Source organism: Atractosteus spatula, chromosome 9 (genome assembly GCF_055471065.1).
Source record: "Atractosteus spatula isolate fAtrSpa1 chromosome 9, fAtrSpa1.hap1, whole genome shotgun sequence".
Classification (NCBI taxonomy): domain Eukaryota; kingdom Metazoa; phylum Chordata; class Actinopteri; order Semionotiformes; family Lepisosteidae; genus Atractosteus; species Atractosteus spatula.
Window position 1 is genome coordinate 49,391,862 of NC_142714.1, and position 15,336 is coordinate 49,407,197.

Below are 15,336 nucleotides of genomic sequence, written 5' to 3' on the forward strand. Positions count from 1 at the left end.
ATTAAATACCATGTAGCTGCTAGTTTTACAAAGGAAAGCAATGTGACTGCATTCAGCTGTTTGTTTGTTTTTTTACAACACGGGCCCATAAAAGACTCCATTAAAGACAAAGCTGCAATACAACAAAAATACTTAGAACACGTTTGAGTGTTTCCATCAGCCTGATGCAAGAAGCCTACTGCATATGCAAAACCACTATGAAGGAAAACATGCCCTTCTAAAGGTGCTATAGAAACTGGTACTTTACAACCAGGGAATGGTTTATTATTAATTCAGTTACACCAAGAGCCGGCTGCAGTCCTGCAGGGCCGGGACTGAAGCCACAATTCCTTGCTGCTCTCAGCAAGTAGCATGTTTCCTGATGAGCTGACAGCACTGGGAGGAAAAAAAGGCCCATTTGTGATGGGCCATCATGCAGAAAAAAAGGAAGAGGTCTGTACACAGTATATACACATACGCTTTTATTTTACACAACAAAAGCATAATATAACAAAACTAACTAGATGACACAGAGTTCAGAACAGCACCAAGGAAAATTAAAGTATTGTGTGCAGTCAGATCTTGGCAGCATTGATGCACATTAATATTTTGCGTTCTGTTCCTGCCATACTCAACTCCTACACATGCGAAATGGATGCATGAGAGTTCAACCAGGGGGTCATGCAGAGTTGTACACCCCCATTCTGCAAAACGTCTCGTCCCAGATTTCATCTGCAACGGAAAAACAGCCGCAGCACATCGGCCTTCTTTCTCAGAAGCGTATTACGATGACCACCAACATCACTGCCTCTAGAAGGGGCTGTCAATACCACAGAGACAAAATAAATGGGGATCTGGGTGGGAGGTTGAAGTAGCATTAGAGGCGTAGTTCTCATAGTCTGTGTGGTTTTTCAAGCACCAATGTAGGCACTTTTACAGTTAGAGATGAACACCACGCTCGAAGCTCCTTGATTTTAAGCAGCGAGGATGCACATCAGCTTGCACAGAATACTGTACGACAAGCTTGCAAGTCAGAATTCTGTAGCAAACCACTTTCCACATACAAGGATGGGCTTCTTGAAAGTACAAAGGAAAGGCACCCAGTAAAAAGAACACATTGTACGCATTGTAGCAGGTGAGACCAGAGCTTCCTGCAAGCACAATGAAGAACAGCAGCTGCAGAAATGAATAACGGTTTGAATTCTTTTCAACAACTTTGCACACAAAGAGCACACATGAAATAGCAAGTGCCACACAGCCTGACCACCATCTCCAAGCACGCTTGCTCTGTCGCACTCACCAAAGCTGCCTCAAGGGTTAAGCACACGTGCACAAAATGAACCTTCCCTGACGTCTTTAAAAAAAAATAGGCAACCTGTGTGAGCTACTCTACCATTGTGTATTTCAAATCTGAATTCACAGGAAACAGCAAAGCACAACCTGTGTTTGATTCATTGTCTTTAAGTGACTTCACAAAACTCAAAAAATAAAAAGCACAGAAACAGCAGTAAAATTCTAAGCGCATCCCTGAGAAACATTCACACTAAGGTGCAGCTACCGGTGCCCATTAATGAGAACAACTAAACCCCAGTCAATAAGCACTTACATGTGATTTATACAGTCAAATCCCCACTTATGTTATTTCATCATCCTCCCTGCTTGAAGCCTGTTAGCTTGTAACTCCTGGCAACTCATCAGAGAAAATTAGCAGCTCCTTAAATAAATATGTCAGGAGAAATTAATGCGCCCCGACTGGGAACCGGGCAGCTCTGCCAGAATCCCCCGGGAGAGTAAAAACGAAACGTTTCCGCCACACAAATTTTAAGCCAGATTTACTAATTGGCGTAAGGCAGTTTATATTCCTTTAAAAAGCCCATTTAAAAGAAACTGCAAGCAGCAGAAAAAGAACCCCCCCACACACTTCTTAAACTACTGCGATTTTACCTCTGTACAGTATGTGAGGGTTTCTAGTGTGGTTTATCTTCTCAATTCTGAAAAGCCACACCATTGGTTATGTGGCTATTTAAAGCACATAATTTACTCACTGCAAGGTTTACAATGAGTTAAAGCAGTGGAGTGCTAGAAAACCGAAATCCACTGACCTAAATAAATTCTTATTGCAATTCAACAGTTTTCCAAATGCATTTTTCACACGAACCACCTCAGAGCTTCAGAATAATAGTTTGAATGAAACTTTTTTTTTTTAAAGTTTAGATGTGCTGTTATGATTTTAAAGAAAAGCATCTTCATGGTGCAGTGACTTTATATTTATCATCTGCATTGGAGATTATCAGTGATCTTTGAAATATTATTCACCAGCTCCCTCTACTGACTCTGTAGAATTACTACAGTCAAGAAATAATCCCAAATGCTGCTGCCTTTGAAAGAAATGACTTGTTGGGGTTTATGGTGAAAACATGCAAACATTTTTTCCAGAAGAGGCATTTGAAGATGGACAATTTATTGCCGGGCATTTACCAAAAGAACATGCAGACAAAACAATAAGTTATTTTTTTAAAGAAGTCATTTATTTATCAACATAAACTTACAAAGTGAATTTCATACAATGGTTTGCAAAGCATAATCCTCATCTTTAAAAGACGTTTCAGCATCCTAAACCTCCATTTTCTGTCACATTGGTAACATGGTTTAAACCCTGCTTTCTAGATTCTTGATTGTCCTTCCATGAACTGTAGTCATGCAATCGCGCATGATGATTTCCGCACGTTAATTAAAAGAAATGAACAGAAAAGCCATCTTAAAATTAGCACTTGAAAGGCATCAACAATTAACCACGCATACAGCTTTTGCGGTTAGAGGAAATTACACTGATTCCAAACTCTACTGAAGACAGCACTGGAGAATAGCACACCTACAATCATAGTTAATGTGGTTTAAATAAGATTAGCTTCACATTGACCCGATATTAGCATAGCAGCAAAGAGCAAAGAACACCCAGTTCTCTCCTACACAGATGCTGATGGCCAGTGGTGTAACAAGAAGGAAGTTGGGGGCGGGGGGGGGGGGCATTTGGGTTCTGTGAAGGTGCTCCCATATGCCCAAGCAGCACAATGGCCCCAAGACAGAGGTGCAGTTCACTGCTAACTGATTTAAAACTGATTTAATTACATAAAATTAAATGTTGCATTGACTCAGATATTGCACTTGACCACTTCAAGTTGGAAACTAAGCAGAGGGAACAAAGGAAAGAAGCTGCAGGCATTAACCTTTTCTCCCTTACAAACACCCAAGCACTCCGTTTCATTTTTATTAATTTGACAGGTCTGTTTAAAGTACTTAAAAAAAAGAAGTATCTTTTCAATCCATGAAAGCATTTAAAGCCTTAAAAGAAAATCTGAGATTTCGTGCAGTTCAAAAACCTGGTAGGGAAAAAAAAAAGTGAACCAGTCAGCAAGTATATGAAGTTAAATTAAAATTCCCTGTCTACTAATCTAAACAGATCAAAGAAACCAAACTGCATACTGCACCAAACGCACACACTTGTCATGCCAACCAAAGAGCCCAGCACACTCAGGGTGATAAAAACACTCAACACTAACAATAACAGGCTTTGTGATTTGTCCTCAATGTGCAAACATCACAGCTTAGGTTTACCGCTTGGCTTCAGCGATCATGTCCGTGTTCAAATGATTGCTCACATATTCATATTACTTGAACTCAGCTACAAGATACTTTGAGTAAATGACCGTTAAAAATGCACAGATAAAAAATGACATTCAGAATGATAAATCATCCCAAATAATGAAAATCCTATTGAAATATGAAAAGAAGTCCGTGGCCCTATATTACTACAGTTTGGGTTAAATTTATCAGTTTAGCATACGTATACAAGCAGATGTGGGATCATGGTACATAAAGACAAATCAGCTGAGCTTAGTCTGCGATCTTCAGTAGATCTTGCGCTAACTGGATTATTTTTCATCTTTAAAATACTCAAGCTAAAATGATAAATACTGTAACTTTTTCTATGGCCCCTTTCAAACCCAAAGTACGTCTAAAAATGGACACCAATTCCAACTGATTTTTGACAGTGCTGAATTCAAGCTTCAACAGTTAAATCTTTCAGTTAGTAGAAGCAAATGACTTTTATACATTACTAGCACAGCAGTTCTACTCAGGGTCGAAATGGATTGCTTTTCAGCTTCACTATAAAGAGATTTAGAGGAACCACAGTCTAGTTTCAGCTACAAAAAGGCACCAGTGATACAGAACATGCTGCTAAGGGCTGGAGGCAGGGGAAGAAGAATCTTAGCACAACCTCACATACTGCTTTCTATCAGACAGGTGGTGGTTAATACAGACATGTCCGCAAAGAAACAGAACATCCAGTTTTTCAATACCATCTTCCAACATTCAAATCTCACCACTGTTTTATCATAGAGCCAAGCACCACTATTAAACTTCCATGGTGCAAATGCAGTGGGTTTTCAAAGGAATTTTAAGGGCCCTAGGAACACTTAATGAAGATACAACACAAACCTTACCAACTTACCAAAACATTCTGATACACTGTTAATGCTGTTACCAGCAGGGAAAGAAAAAAAACATACGTCTAGCAACAACAACAAAAAAAAAACCAATACCATTAATACCCTGGCTGCAGAAATAAGTGAGCCTAAAAGTGGCTCAGGTGATACAAATCAGCAAATACCTACTTATCTACTGAACTCAGTGCATACAAAGCGGGAGGGGAGAAAACACACGGAAAATGGCTGTTATTTATATGCGTAAAAATTAGCCAGTTCGGAGCACAATCGAACTCCATCATCGAAATCCCATCTCTCCTGCCAAAGGCAGAAGACTGGAACGACAGAGGCTCTCGCGGATACCCCCCCCCCCCCTCTCCGGCGCTCGTCTCAGAATTTGCAGATCCTGGTTTCGGTCACGAACTTGTTCTCAAAGTGGCGGATGGTGAAGCAATCCTCGAGAGACCGCTTCTGCAGGCCTGTGAAGAAACAACGAATCGGCCATGTGTTTTTGTGTGCCGCGACTGCAAAAGTGTAACCATCTACACGTGGCAAAAAAAAAAAAGATGAAGAAGCTCAGTTTTAAGCGATTGCTCGTGAGGATCAGGTCTTTAAGGTTTCTTTTAGTTTCTGTACTCCTTCACCCCAACCCAAAGCACACACATCGCTTGCAGCATCAGTGCATTTCACACTACTTCAGAAGGCAAAATTCAGTTCAAGTATATAATTGGGTTCTTTTTCATTGTCAAGAATATTAATGACTTTTTGCAGATAAAAACAGAAATAAAGGAAAGCGACGGCAATTTTCAAGCACTGTACCAATGAACCTTCAAACACAAAAGATGGGAACTTCCAGGCTGTGGCAGTACAGGCATCACTCTGGGCAGAGCAGTTCAGTGACAAGAGACAGACTGTCACCCTGTCTCGTTATGCTTTGTCATTTCAAAAGCTAAGGACCACCCACTGAGGACTGGACTTGTAAAACAGGGACAGACTGAGGGATTAGAAATCACCCACTTATCAGTGCTCCTTTCTCATTAACTGGTAATCGTAAACATTTTTATTTTGAAGCATCTTGCATTTCCAAAGCAGATGCATATCTGCCGCTTTTCAGCTAAAAACATGCAAATAATCTTAAGGGGAGATAATGTAGATGGTAGGCATTACATGTTTCAGAAAAAAGGGCAGAAACTGAAACCCCTCCACTGTAAAAGACTGCCCAACAAAATCCAACCATCCCCAACTCCTGCAAGGAACATAAATGGAAACTGTCAGCATTATAGATCCAGCAGAAAGGGGAAGCTATACATTACCAATGATCTCACTCCTGTGCTGCATCCTGTAAGTGTCCTTGTCATCACAGAGGTTATAGATGTAGAACCCCAGCTCAGCCACATCGTCAATACGCTCGGTCACAACCAAGTCCTCATGTATCAGGTACGTCTTGTAAGAACCAGTCTGAAAAAAAGAACAAAAGAAACCTTTAGACAAAAACATTCACTTCTAAACCATTTCCAAAACAGTACTGTTGCAAGACCAAAGAAACACAAAAGACAAAACTGTGCTGTCTTACCCTTCCAAGATTTTACTTGGTGGTTTGCAGTAAACTTTAAAAAGATTGAGTAATTTACCAGTGAATTAACTTCAGCTAGAATAACCCAACACATTATTCAATGCAGCTGTGCAAAAATAGCACTGCAGCATGTAAATGTTCTGGGAGCTTTAAGCAGACAGACCACATCCACTGAGAGTCCATGAAAGGTTTTTTTTAAGAGTATCTTTTCTCAGCAGTGATGTGGGGATATAGATTTCTGTAAACTGATACATCCCATAAGGAAGTGGGACGATGTTGCTTACATCAGCAATCAGCAATAGGACAACAGTGAAAGTACCTAACTTGAAAAAATATTGAACATCTGAATAAAGGCCGTTTGAATCTCTGTGCACCACTGTCTTGGTGATGCAGAAAGTTCATGATTCAAAAGGTTTTGGATGCTGTTCTAAAACGTTGACTCCTTTGAAGTCAGCCCAGTGCTGTTACTTATTATGAGACGAACACGATAGTATTACAAACCATTAGCTGCACAAAGAGATCCAGTAAGTCTTCAGGAGGCATGACAACCGAGGAGTTGAGAGGAATGACAAAGCAGGTGTCCAGATTCAGATCCAGGTAAGCCGTCAGTTTCTGTTCAAATAAAACCACCGATTTATTTACATCATATTTAACGGAAACACTAATGTTCCCACTCTGAACTGAGAAAATGTCAGCAAAGCAGTTGACTAGAATAACAACAAGACTGCACAAGGGTTTGCAGAAATGGGTTCTGCATGCAGAAACAGAATAACATTCTCTACATGCAAGACACATCAATGGCTTTAATAGTACAGAGCAAGGATATGCAGAAAAAGGAAACTAGCCATGGACTCCTAGCATTCCCCATCCATTACTTTTATACAACACTGTATACAATGTATGCAATTTTTTAAGAAGGGGGGGAGTAAGCATTCTAGTATCAAGAAATGTCAGAGTAAACGTAATCACTCAATAATATAGACCGAAACCCGGTTTTAATCCTGAGGCTAGGGTCCAGGTCCGCCTCACCCTGTCGAAGTCGTGCAGGATGGCCGCAGGGTCGGTGGGAGCGAACTGAGGGACGGGCACATTGATGATGGCCACGTTGTCCCGGATCTCCACCTCCTCGTCGATGCGAGGCAGGTAGTAGGGCTCGCGCGTCTCCAAGTCCATGGGCACCAAGTTGTTGTCCATCTCGGCGAAATGCATGCCGCCATGGTACAACTTCTGCTTGGCAGGGGGGGGACAAAAAAAACACAATCAAGATGCAATGCTCCCCTATACATCACACTCCCCGGCACTACGTCTGCATCAGGCCCTGCAAAAGGTGCATAGGTTGCTGGAGAGACTTTATTCCTGCTCCATTTTGTGGTTGTCCCTTTTGTCGCAGCTGTACTCAACATGCAGGCTGCTCAATTTTAAATGGCAGGGCTGTGTTGCCAGCTTAACACTAAGCAGCCAAATCAAAAAGAACCGAGCATGCTTCAGTCATGAAAAACTGCTTACATGTAATACCCCATTATTTGCTAAACAAGAAGCTTCCAACAAATTTTGTTTACTTGGTGATGTAGGAGATATGCCAATGCCAAAGATGTAATTTAACTGCAGCAAATATTTCATTTGAAATCTATTTTATAAGCAAGGGCTTAAATAAGCCCTTTAAGTGTTGCCAAGTGGCAATAGCATTAAAACAGCATGTTATTTTAAAAATGGAAGAAGCTTAAATACAAATCGAAGATTTAGAGATGAAAATCTAACTTCATTACAGCCATGTCAGAAATAATGTCCATTATGGTCATTATGTTAACAAAAGCACTACCAAGATGACCACAAGCTCAATGTTCTTGTAACAGTCTCCTTATATGGCTTACTGCAATTTCTACTGACTCCAGGGCTGTCTCCTATATAACAGTGGTACTGCACCATCCTATTTGGGGTCAACCATCCTTATATTCGATTACTGAGCTCCAATTTTATCTGACGATATTTATCTTAAATCAGCAATTCATAGTGACAAAACTGGACTTAAATATCCCGCATGCCTTTTTAGGAGAGGGAAATATCTACCCCATATCTGGGGTAAAGGAACAAGCAAAGGTTTATTCCATGCTCAATAGAAGAAACAACGTTGTTTCTTTTCTTCAATTTTGAGCACGGAATAAACCTTTACTTGTTCCTTTGCCACCAAAGCATGCTGACTGTATCTGGGGTAAGCCCACACTGGCATAGAGAGAACACGGGAACTCCACTAGAAGCAGCCAGGTAGTAATCGAAACCCGGGACAACGGATTTGGGAAGTAGCTGGACTTGCCAGCTTGTCAACCATGCTCCCCAAACTGAACGTGCACCCCTCTCCCACCTTCTGTTCACAGAGGTTCCTGGGGACAGTTACTGAATGCGTACCTTGGGCGCAAAGTACCTGTACACACAGGCGCCGCCCACGATGAGCCCAGTCAGAATGAAGGCCAGTCCCAGCAGAGTCAGCAAGCACCTCCCTGTGGAGTTCTCATTTCTGTACTCCGTGGCTACCTCGGGATCCTGCAAGGGAGACGCTTCAGGTTAACTGTGGGAAACAAACCTCCAAGCACATTTTTGTTCGTTTTCTTTTGTTCATTCAGCTAACCCCTCCCTCAGGATCTCTTCATTTACAGCTGGAGTGAAAAGAATGAAAAACAGTTTGTAGCACAAGCGGCTGCCTACTGCAGTGCCAATTAAGTAACAACTATTTAAGCGACGCGTATGTATGGTTTTGCACGCCTTCGTATCTCTAATCTGGCACCTGTTTCACCATCTGCGCTTGTCTCAAACAGCATCTGACATTTCTGGCATACTCCTCACTTCCCTTTGTGGCCACAGACCTTCTATATTTATCAAACTCACATCCAATGTGCTTGTAAATAAGTCTGTTTGGTTTATAAAGTAAGCAAATATAGGCTTCCTATTTTTTCTTTACCTTTTGATGCAGGTGTCAATGAGCTAAGTTGCTTAATTGGTGCAAGCAACTTGAAGCAAACTGAGAAATCTACACTCACCTTGGACTAACCCTTTATCTACGCATTGTTTTTTATTTAAGTTACAATTAGGTCTAAGAGACAGATATTGGTTGACATCTGACTAGTTAGTCCCGGGTGTTTATTCTGAAAACAGATGTATATACACAGACTTCACACCATCAGAGACTCTTTCGTTTTAGTCATGCAAGGCAGGAAGAGTAAAAACATGCTGGGCTCCAGAATTCTTCAGCGACTAAGGAAACTGGTCCCTGGCTATGCTCCGAAGACCTGACTTCAATGCTCTGGTTCACTTCTGGGCTGTATAATCACTAACCAAACTGGAATGGCAATTTCCAACATTCCTAAGGAAAAAGACAACTCTGTGTGGGCTCAAGATGGCCACAGTATCAGCCTCCATACAGCCGGCACAGCGGGTGAGTCAGAGCTGCATGAGTCCTCTGGGCCCCAGTGTCTGGACATGGAGTGACTGGCTCTGAGCAGTGTGTGGCCAGCGGGAAAGTGTGCACGCCTCTCATCACTCCTTTGCTGCTGCAACGACCGTAACAAGGGGTAGGCATTGATTAACACCCGCAGACTCCATACTGGGTGAAAGAAGTGGAGAGAAATAATGCCAATTCCATTTTTTAATAAAATATTAAAAACTGAGATGTATTCTGAACAAATACTGCAACCATTTTACAATTTATAATAAACTGACAAATGGACTGCATGAAGGCGAAGTCATATGAATTTACTGGAACAGCGACATGTGTTAGCAATCTTGGTGCTTTTCCTAGGAATTATTCAGCATTTCACTAGAAGATTGATCACATGTTACGAATACCTTCCTCTTTTTCAAAACAAACGTTCACAATTTCTGAGGCCTGCAAATTAGTTTCCTGTGCTTGAAACTAATCTTTATGCATATGAACTGTAAACAGCTTCCTATACTCATATCTTATGTGAAAATGAGTGCACTCTGCACTTTTTAAGGAAACATTCTGCACTGGTGAAGCTTTTGGTTTAGCCTACTTTGCTTTGTAAGTGCATGGTGCCCAGCATAGTGCCCAGTGGACATTTTTTCTAACTCCTGGGACCATGGCAGAATCAGTGGAAATGTCCAGTGCATGAACTGCATAAACTCTCACCATTTTTATAACTCTGCACAAAGCAACTCTTCATTTCACCGTATATTGTTGAGATCATCAAACCTTATTCTTTACTGCTTAATTTGGCAGTAATCTCTAAATAAGTAGAATGAGTAAATCACTCAGTTTATTCTGAATGCCACTCCAGCAATGCTTTATAGTTGCAAAAGAGCTGTAAAGCTGTTTTATTTTTGGATTTTGGTGTTGGCGATTTGAACACTGCTGTTTTGTATAGGCACAAAAAAAATCAACAGCGACTGACTACTACTTCCCAATTTTAGCAAGATTTTAGCAGCACTTCTCTTTGAATTTTGAAGAAAAGCAGCTAAAAGGGCAGCGAAGTCGTTGAAAGCTCGTCGTCTAGATTTTGAGTTGGGGAAGAACAGAAGTGTATGAGTAGATGGTGCTAACGTGTTTTAAGATGGCAAAGCAAGAACGACAAACTTTACACAACTATTATGTGCACTGTCCCTGCTTTTTAATCCCTATATACAGTGCAGTAGTAGCTAAATTCTCTGTGTAATTAATGAAGATGCTTATTACAAGCAGGTGCAGCAGTCAGACACACAACCAGAAACCCTAATCATATTTCTGCAAAAGGCCCAGTATACATCAGACCAAAAAAAGTCTGCAAGAGGTGGCCAAAAGATTAACAATATCAAATATTTTGATGTTTGACATAAATCCTTTTCCCTGTTCAGCATTCAGCTTATAACATATATAAGCGGTGCGGTGGCTCAGTGGATAAGGATCTGCGCCTCTGGCTGGAAGGTTGCCAGTTCGTATCCCATGGCTGGCAGAGGAATCCTACTCCATTGGGCCCCTGAGCAAGGCCCTCGACCCCAACTGCTTCAGGGGTGTCATATAAATGTCACCCTGCGCTCTGACCCCCAGCTTCTCTCCCTGTCTGTGTGTCGCATGGAAAGCAAGTTGGGGTCTGCAAAAAAAAGAAATTCCTAATACAAGAAATTGTATATGGCCAATAAAGTGATTTGTCTCTCTCTCTACTCAGATGGTGGAAAAGCACTTCAACTGTAACAGGGACATGCCATTGAAAGCACAGGTACAGCAGGAATTGAGACCTCAATGCTGTTGGTTATCGCTTATCATGGAAGGAGCTTTGCAAGACTGTCTCTCAGAGGATGGAGGGGAGAAAGAGAGAAGTTAGGATGTGGGAAAGGTCAGTTAGCACCAGCAATAAAGTGCACAGCCGTGCTGTGGTATCTGAAAATATCGGGCTTCCTGCATTCCTTGAAAGTTGATTTTCCCCAAACAAAACAGTGCAGCACTTCAAAACGGAAGGAAAAATGCATTAGCATTAACCATACTGCTGAACTGATAAAGGGGGATTTACATATGACCAGTATCTAAAAGTCAAACAGTTACTTGTTCCCAGCAATAACCCTTCAAGCAATGGCACAAGCAAGCCCCTGTAAGGGCAGCTGCATCGAGATGAAATATTTCTGTCGGGAGTTACCACTGAGACGTCTATTACAACGTCTGCAGATACTGGGAGCACACTGATAAACATCTTTTAAACAAGTACCTAAAACTGTAATTGGGGAAACGTCCCATCTTGATTGACGAGAGTGATACAAAATTAAACAGTAGACAAGACTTCATTAGTCACCTAGTAATGATAGGAAGATGAGTTATTAGCTTACTTTAAATGCTCAATCTAGAAATTCGGCAGACCTTTACAAATAACTAAATATGATCAAACGCGTAGTGCCAGCGCCAAAAAAATAATGCCAGACGCATTAGGACACCTCACCCCTCGGAGGCATCAGGACGACTCGTGTGCCCTCTACATAACTAAACATTTACCGCACGGTACTGAGAAAAGACAATACTGCTGAGATTTATTTTTTCGTTTTTGTACACTGCGGGCACACCAGACAGCAGGACGACGAACAGGGACTTTCCCAATTAGCACTTTCGCGTTTAGGAAAAAGAGCAACTTAGATCGTGTTTCTCACTTAAGGACACCGGTGCAAAACTAACGAAGAGCTACATGCAGCGTTATGTATGAGCTCGGGAATACTGTATACTGCGACACACCTCGCTCATCGGCCGGAGCTTTAAGAATTAAAAGCAGACGGTAATGCATGTGCATGTTAATATCGCACTACGGACGCGCTGTTGATACAACTGACTGCAATATAAAAATACGAGGCCTAACAGGTAAAACAAAACGAGCCTGTTTAAAATGAGCAACGTACCTTCTCGGCAACAAGCACATCGCCTTCTTTGCCGAGGGCTTTCTGAGCCAGAGAGGAGTTAAAGGCGATTTTCACCATGTTACCAAAAACCAGGCCGTGGGTGTCAACGTCGTCAAATAAAAACAAAGTCCTTGGTCCTCGAGCTCTTCCGCAGCCTCTTGATCTGCCTGGTCTCTTAGTGACGCACTTTTCTGTCGCTCCTCTTCTCTACAAAACCGGAACTCCGCTGTCGGCCCCGCCCCCGCTGCTCGTCACATGACCAGGCCGTGCCGCACTTTCCGCCGCGCAGGGCATTGTGGGCGTGGGCACCTGCCTATCTCAAAGAGCTGAGATAAAGTGCTGGAAATCAGCGCTGCAAATCCTTGTGAGAGTTTGGCTAAAGTTTGGCTAAAGCCACACTCTTACAGTTGTGGTCCTTAGAGTCCAGGGTCCAGAATCCAGTAGGTTTTTTCTGCCTCTTTTCTGTAAAAGTTGGTCTATTTTATTGGTACCAGTTTAGGCTTCCTCCACAGTCTGCAGTCTGAACACTAAATCATTTAAATCAGTGGCCTCTGACCCTTGTCCTGGAGAGCCACAGTACAGCAGATTTTTGTACATCTGCCTCATATATAATACATGTCTAAAGTGCACAGATACTTTAATTGGAATAATTTAAAAAAAACATTGTAATGTCATGGCCTTAAGTCATTAAGAGCCATGTAGAAAAATGACTTAATTGAACAAATGACTTGCTCTTAAATGATCAATAACAGCTGCACTATCCCAGCAGTGCGAAATGAGTGATTCAGGGTGACCTGTAAACTGTACTGTATTGGGGCCAGGCATAGAAACCCTGTTGGTTGAAGCAAGGGGGCAGTCTGTATTCACTTACTACAAAACTGTTCACAAAATAATCTGAAAAGAATATTTCTTTGAGCTTGCAAACTCTAAAGGCTGTAGGGAAGAAGAGTTCACCCATGCCTCAGCTGCCAGAACAGTGACAATTACAATATAAGATAGGATCTCTTTATTGGCCATATACAATCTCTTGTATTAGGAATTTGTCTTTTTGCAGACCCCAGCTTGCTCTCCATGAGACACACAGACAGGGAGAGAAGCTTGGGGTCAGAGCGCAGGGTCAGCCTTTTATACGGCGCCCCTGGAGCAGTTGGGGTTCAGGGCCTTGCTCAGGGGCCCAAAGGTAGGAGTAAGATTCCTCTGCCGGCCGCGGGATACGAACCGGCAACCTGCCATCCACAGGCGCAGATCCTTTCGTTATTATTAGGAATTACCCAGCAGGTAACTTCCCAACACTTTGGCCCTCTCAATGGAAAGCCAGACCCTAGCACTTCCAGACCAGTGCCAGGCCCTGTGGTCCCACGGGGGAAGTGACACCTGCCTCCTCCGGCTGACAGACTGTGCCAACGCAGCTGTACTCAGTGCAGCCCCTCCGTGGCGAAACTCGCCATCTTCCAGAACAGGGGCTCCCAGTTCTGGCCCTGGAGCCCCACACACCTCCTGGTTTTCATTCCAGGTCCTTAACTGAACTAAAAAGCTGCTTGACTGGTACGTTTGCAAGCACTTCGAGCAGCACTGGAACTGCTCTGCACTGTGTGCCGGCCCTCACTGTTTCTGTGGTTGGATCGGGCTTTGGCGCTACTGTCACGTGCACCCATCGTGTCTTGAGCAGATGCAATCTCAAGTCGCTTTGGATAAAAGCACCTGCCAGGTGAATACATGCCAATGTAATATTAACATCCCAATATTAATATCCTACCGGCCTCTTTGACACGATCCCCTGCTCTGCCCTCTCTCTCTAATGCACACATGCTAGCTGGTGCTCGCCAAGACCGAGCCAGAACCTGCCTTGAAGGGCCAGATCCGCTCTTTTGAACTATCGCTTGTCCCCTAGCCTAGCTGCAATGCATCAGCTACGGCCCAATTAAAGCCTTCAAGGTGCACATGCGCTTTAATCTCTCAGACTGAAAATCACGTGAAGTGCCTACCTGCTACCAGCCGATTCATCGGAATCGCAGTCCGAATTTTTCTAAACGGCTTTGCCACACGTATATTATTCCTGACAGGCTTCAGCATCGGTATCAGTTCAGTGTGATTTGAGATCCCTGAGCAAAACAAAAACGCCAATTTTCCAGAAATCTGCTCCTGCCTGAAGGATGCTAGAGTTTGCCAGTGTGTGTGAGACCTTCTGGGTTTTAATTCTAGGCCTTCTGGGTGGAGTCTGCATGTTCTCCCTGTATCCACGTTGGTTTTCTCGGGGTGCTTTGATTTTTTTCAAACCTTACAAGGAAAGCTGGCTAGGTTAATTGGTCCCCGTGTGTCTGCACAAGCCTTCTGACCGGGGTGAAGTCCCATCTTGCGCCCTGTGACTCCAGGACGGGCTCCAAGTTCCCCCCGACACTTCAGGAACGGGACACTGTCCGAGAATGGGAAAACATCTGGATGAGCAATGGAGACAGACTGCGCTCTGGCGCCATCTCGCGGGGGTCCAGCCTAGACGCCACCAGCGCTGCTCTGGAAATGCAAGAGCTGCGCTCCACCGTGGGCGGGAGGCGGCGAGGCAGGGGGACGATGTCGAATATCGTCCTTCCTACAGTACGTTCAAATCAAAGGCGTTCGTTTTGTGGCTGCCACTAATGAAAAATAAACTATGCGCAGTCAAACAAACGGAGCCACGAGCTCAGTTAAAAGCCTCAGCAATTTGCACTATAATTAAATGTTTTGTGGCGCTTAGCACTTAACGAAGAGCACATCGGAACAGACGGGGCGCGCTGGGAAATTCGTCAGGATCATGATTTCTGTTTTTCCCTTTTTTTTCCCTGTGTGCTGATCCTTCACTGAGGGGCTTGTTGGCGGCTGCGGGTGATTTGGCTTCACGGGCGGATCTTCGTGCTTTTGGAAGAGGGGATCGCCGTCCCCCCGAGTGCGCGCCGGGGA

The 15,336-nt window shown here is 43.2% G+C and overlaps 1 protein-coding gene across 1 annotated transcript; it reads right to left on the reverse strand.

Annotated features, from left to right (window-relative positions):
* Positions 1-3,340: 3,340 nt before the first annotated feature.
* On the reverse strand, positions 3,341-12,660 carry LOC148828754 (integral membrane protein 2A-like). Its single transcript, XM_088924679.1, has 6 exons — positions 12,403-12,660; positions 8,443-8,577; positions 7,069-7,266; positions 6,541-6,651; positions 5,780-5,924; positions 3,341-4,945 (listed from the first exon to the last, which is right to left on the reverse strand). The coding sequence occupies exons 1-6, from the start codon at positions 12,478-12,480 to the stop codon at positions 4,857-4,859; spliced, it is 756 nt and encodes a 251-aa protein (XP_088780805.1). The 5' UTR covers positions 12,481-12,660; the 3' UTR covers positions 3,341-4,856.
* Positions 12,661-15,336: the final 2,676 nt, after the last annotated feature.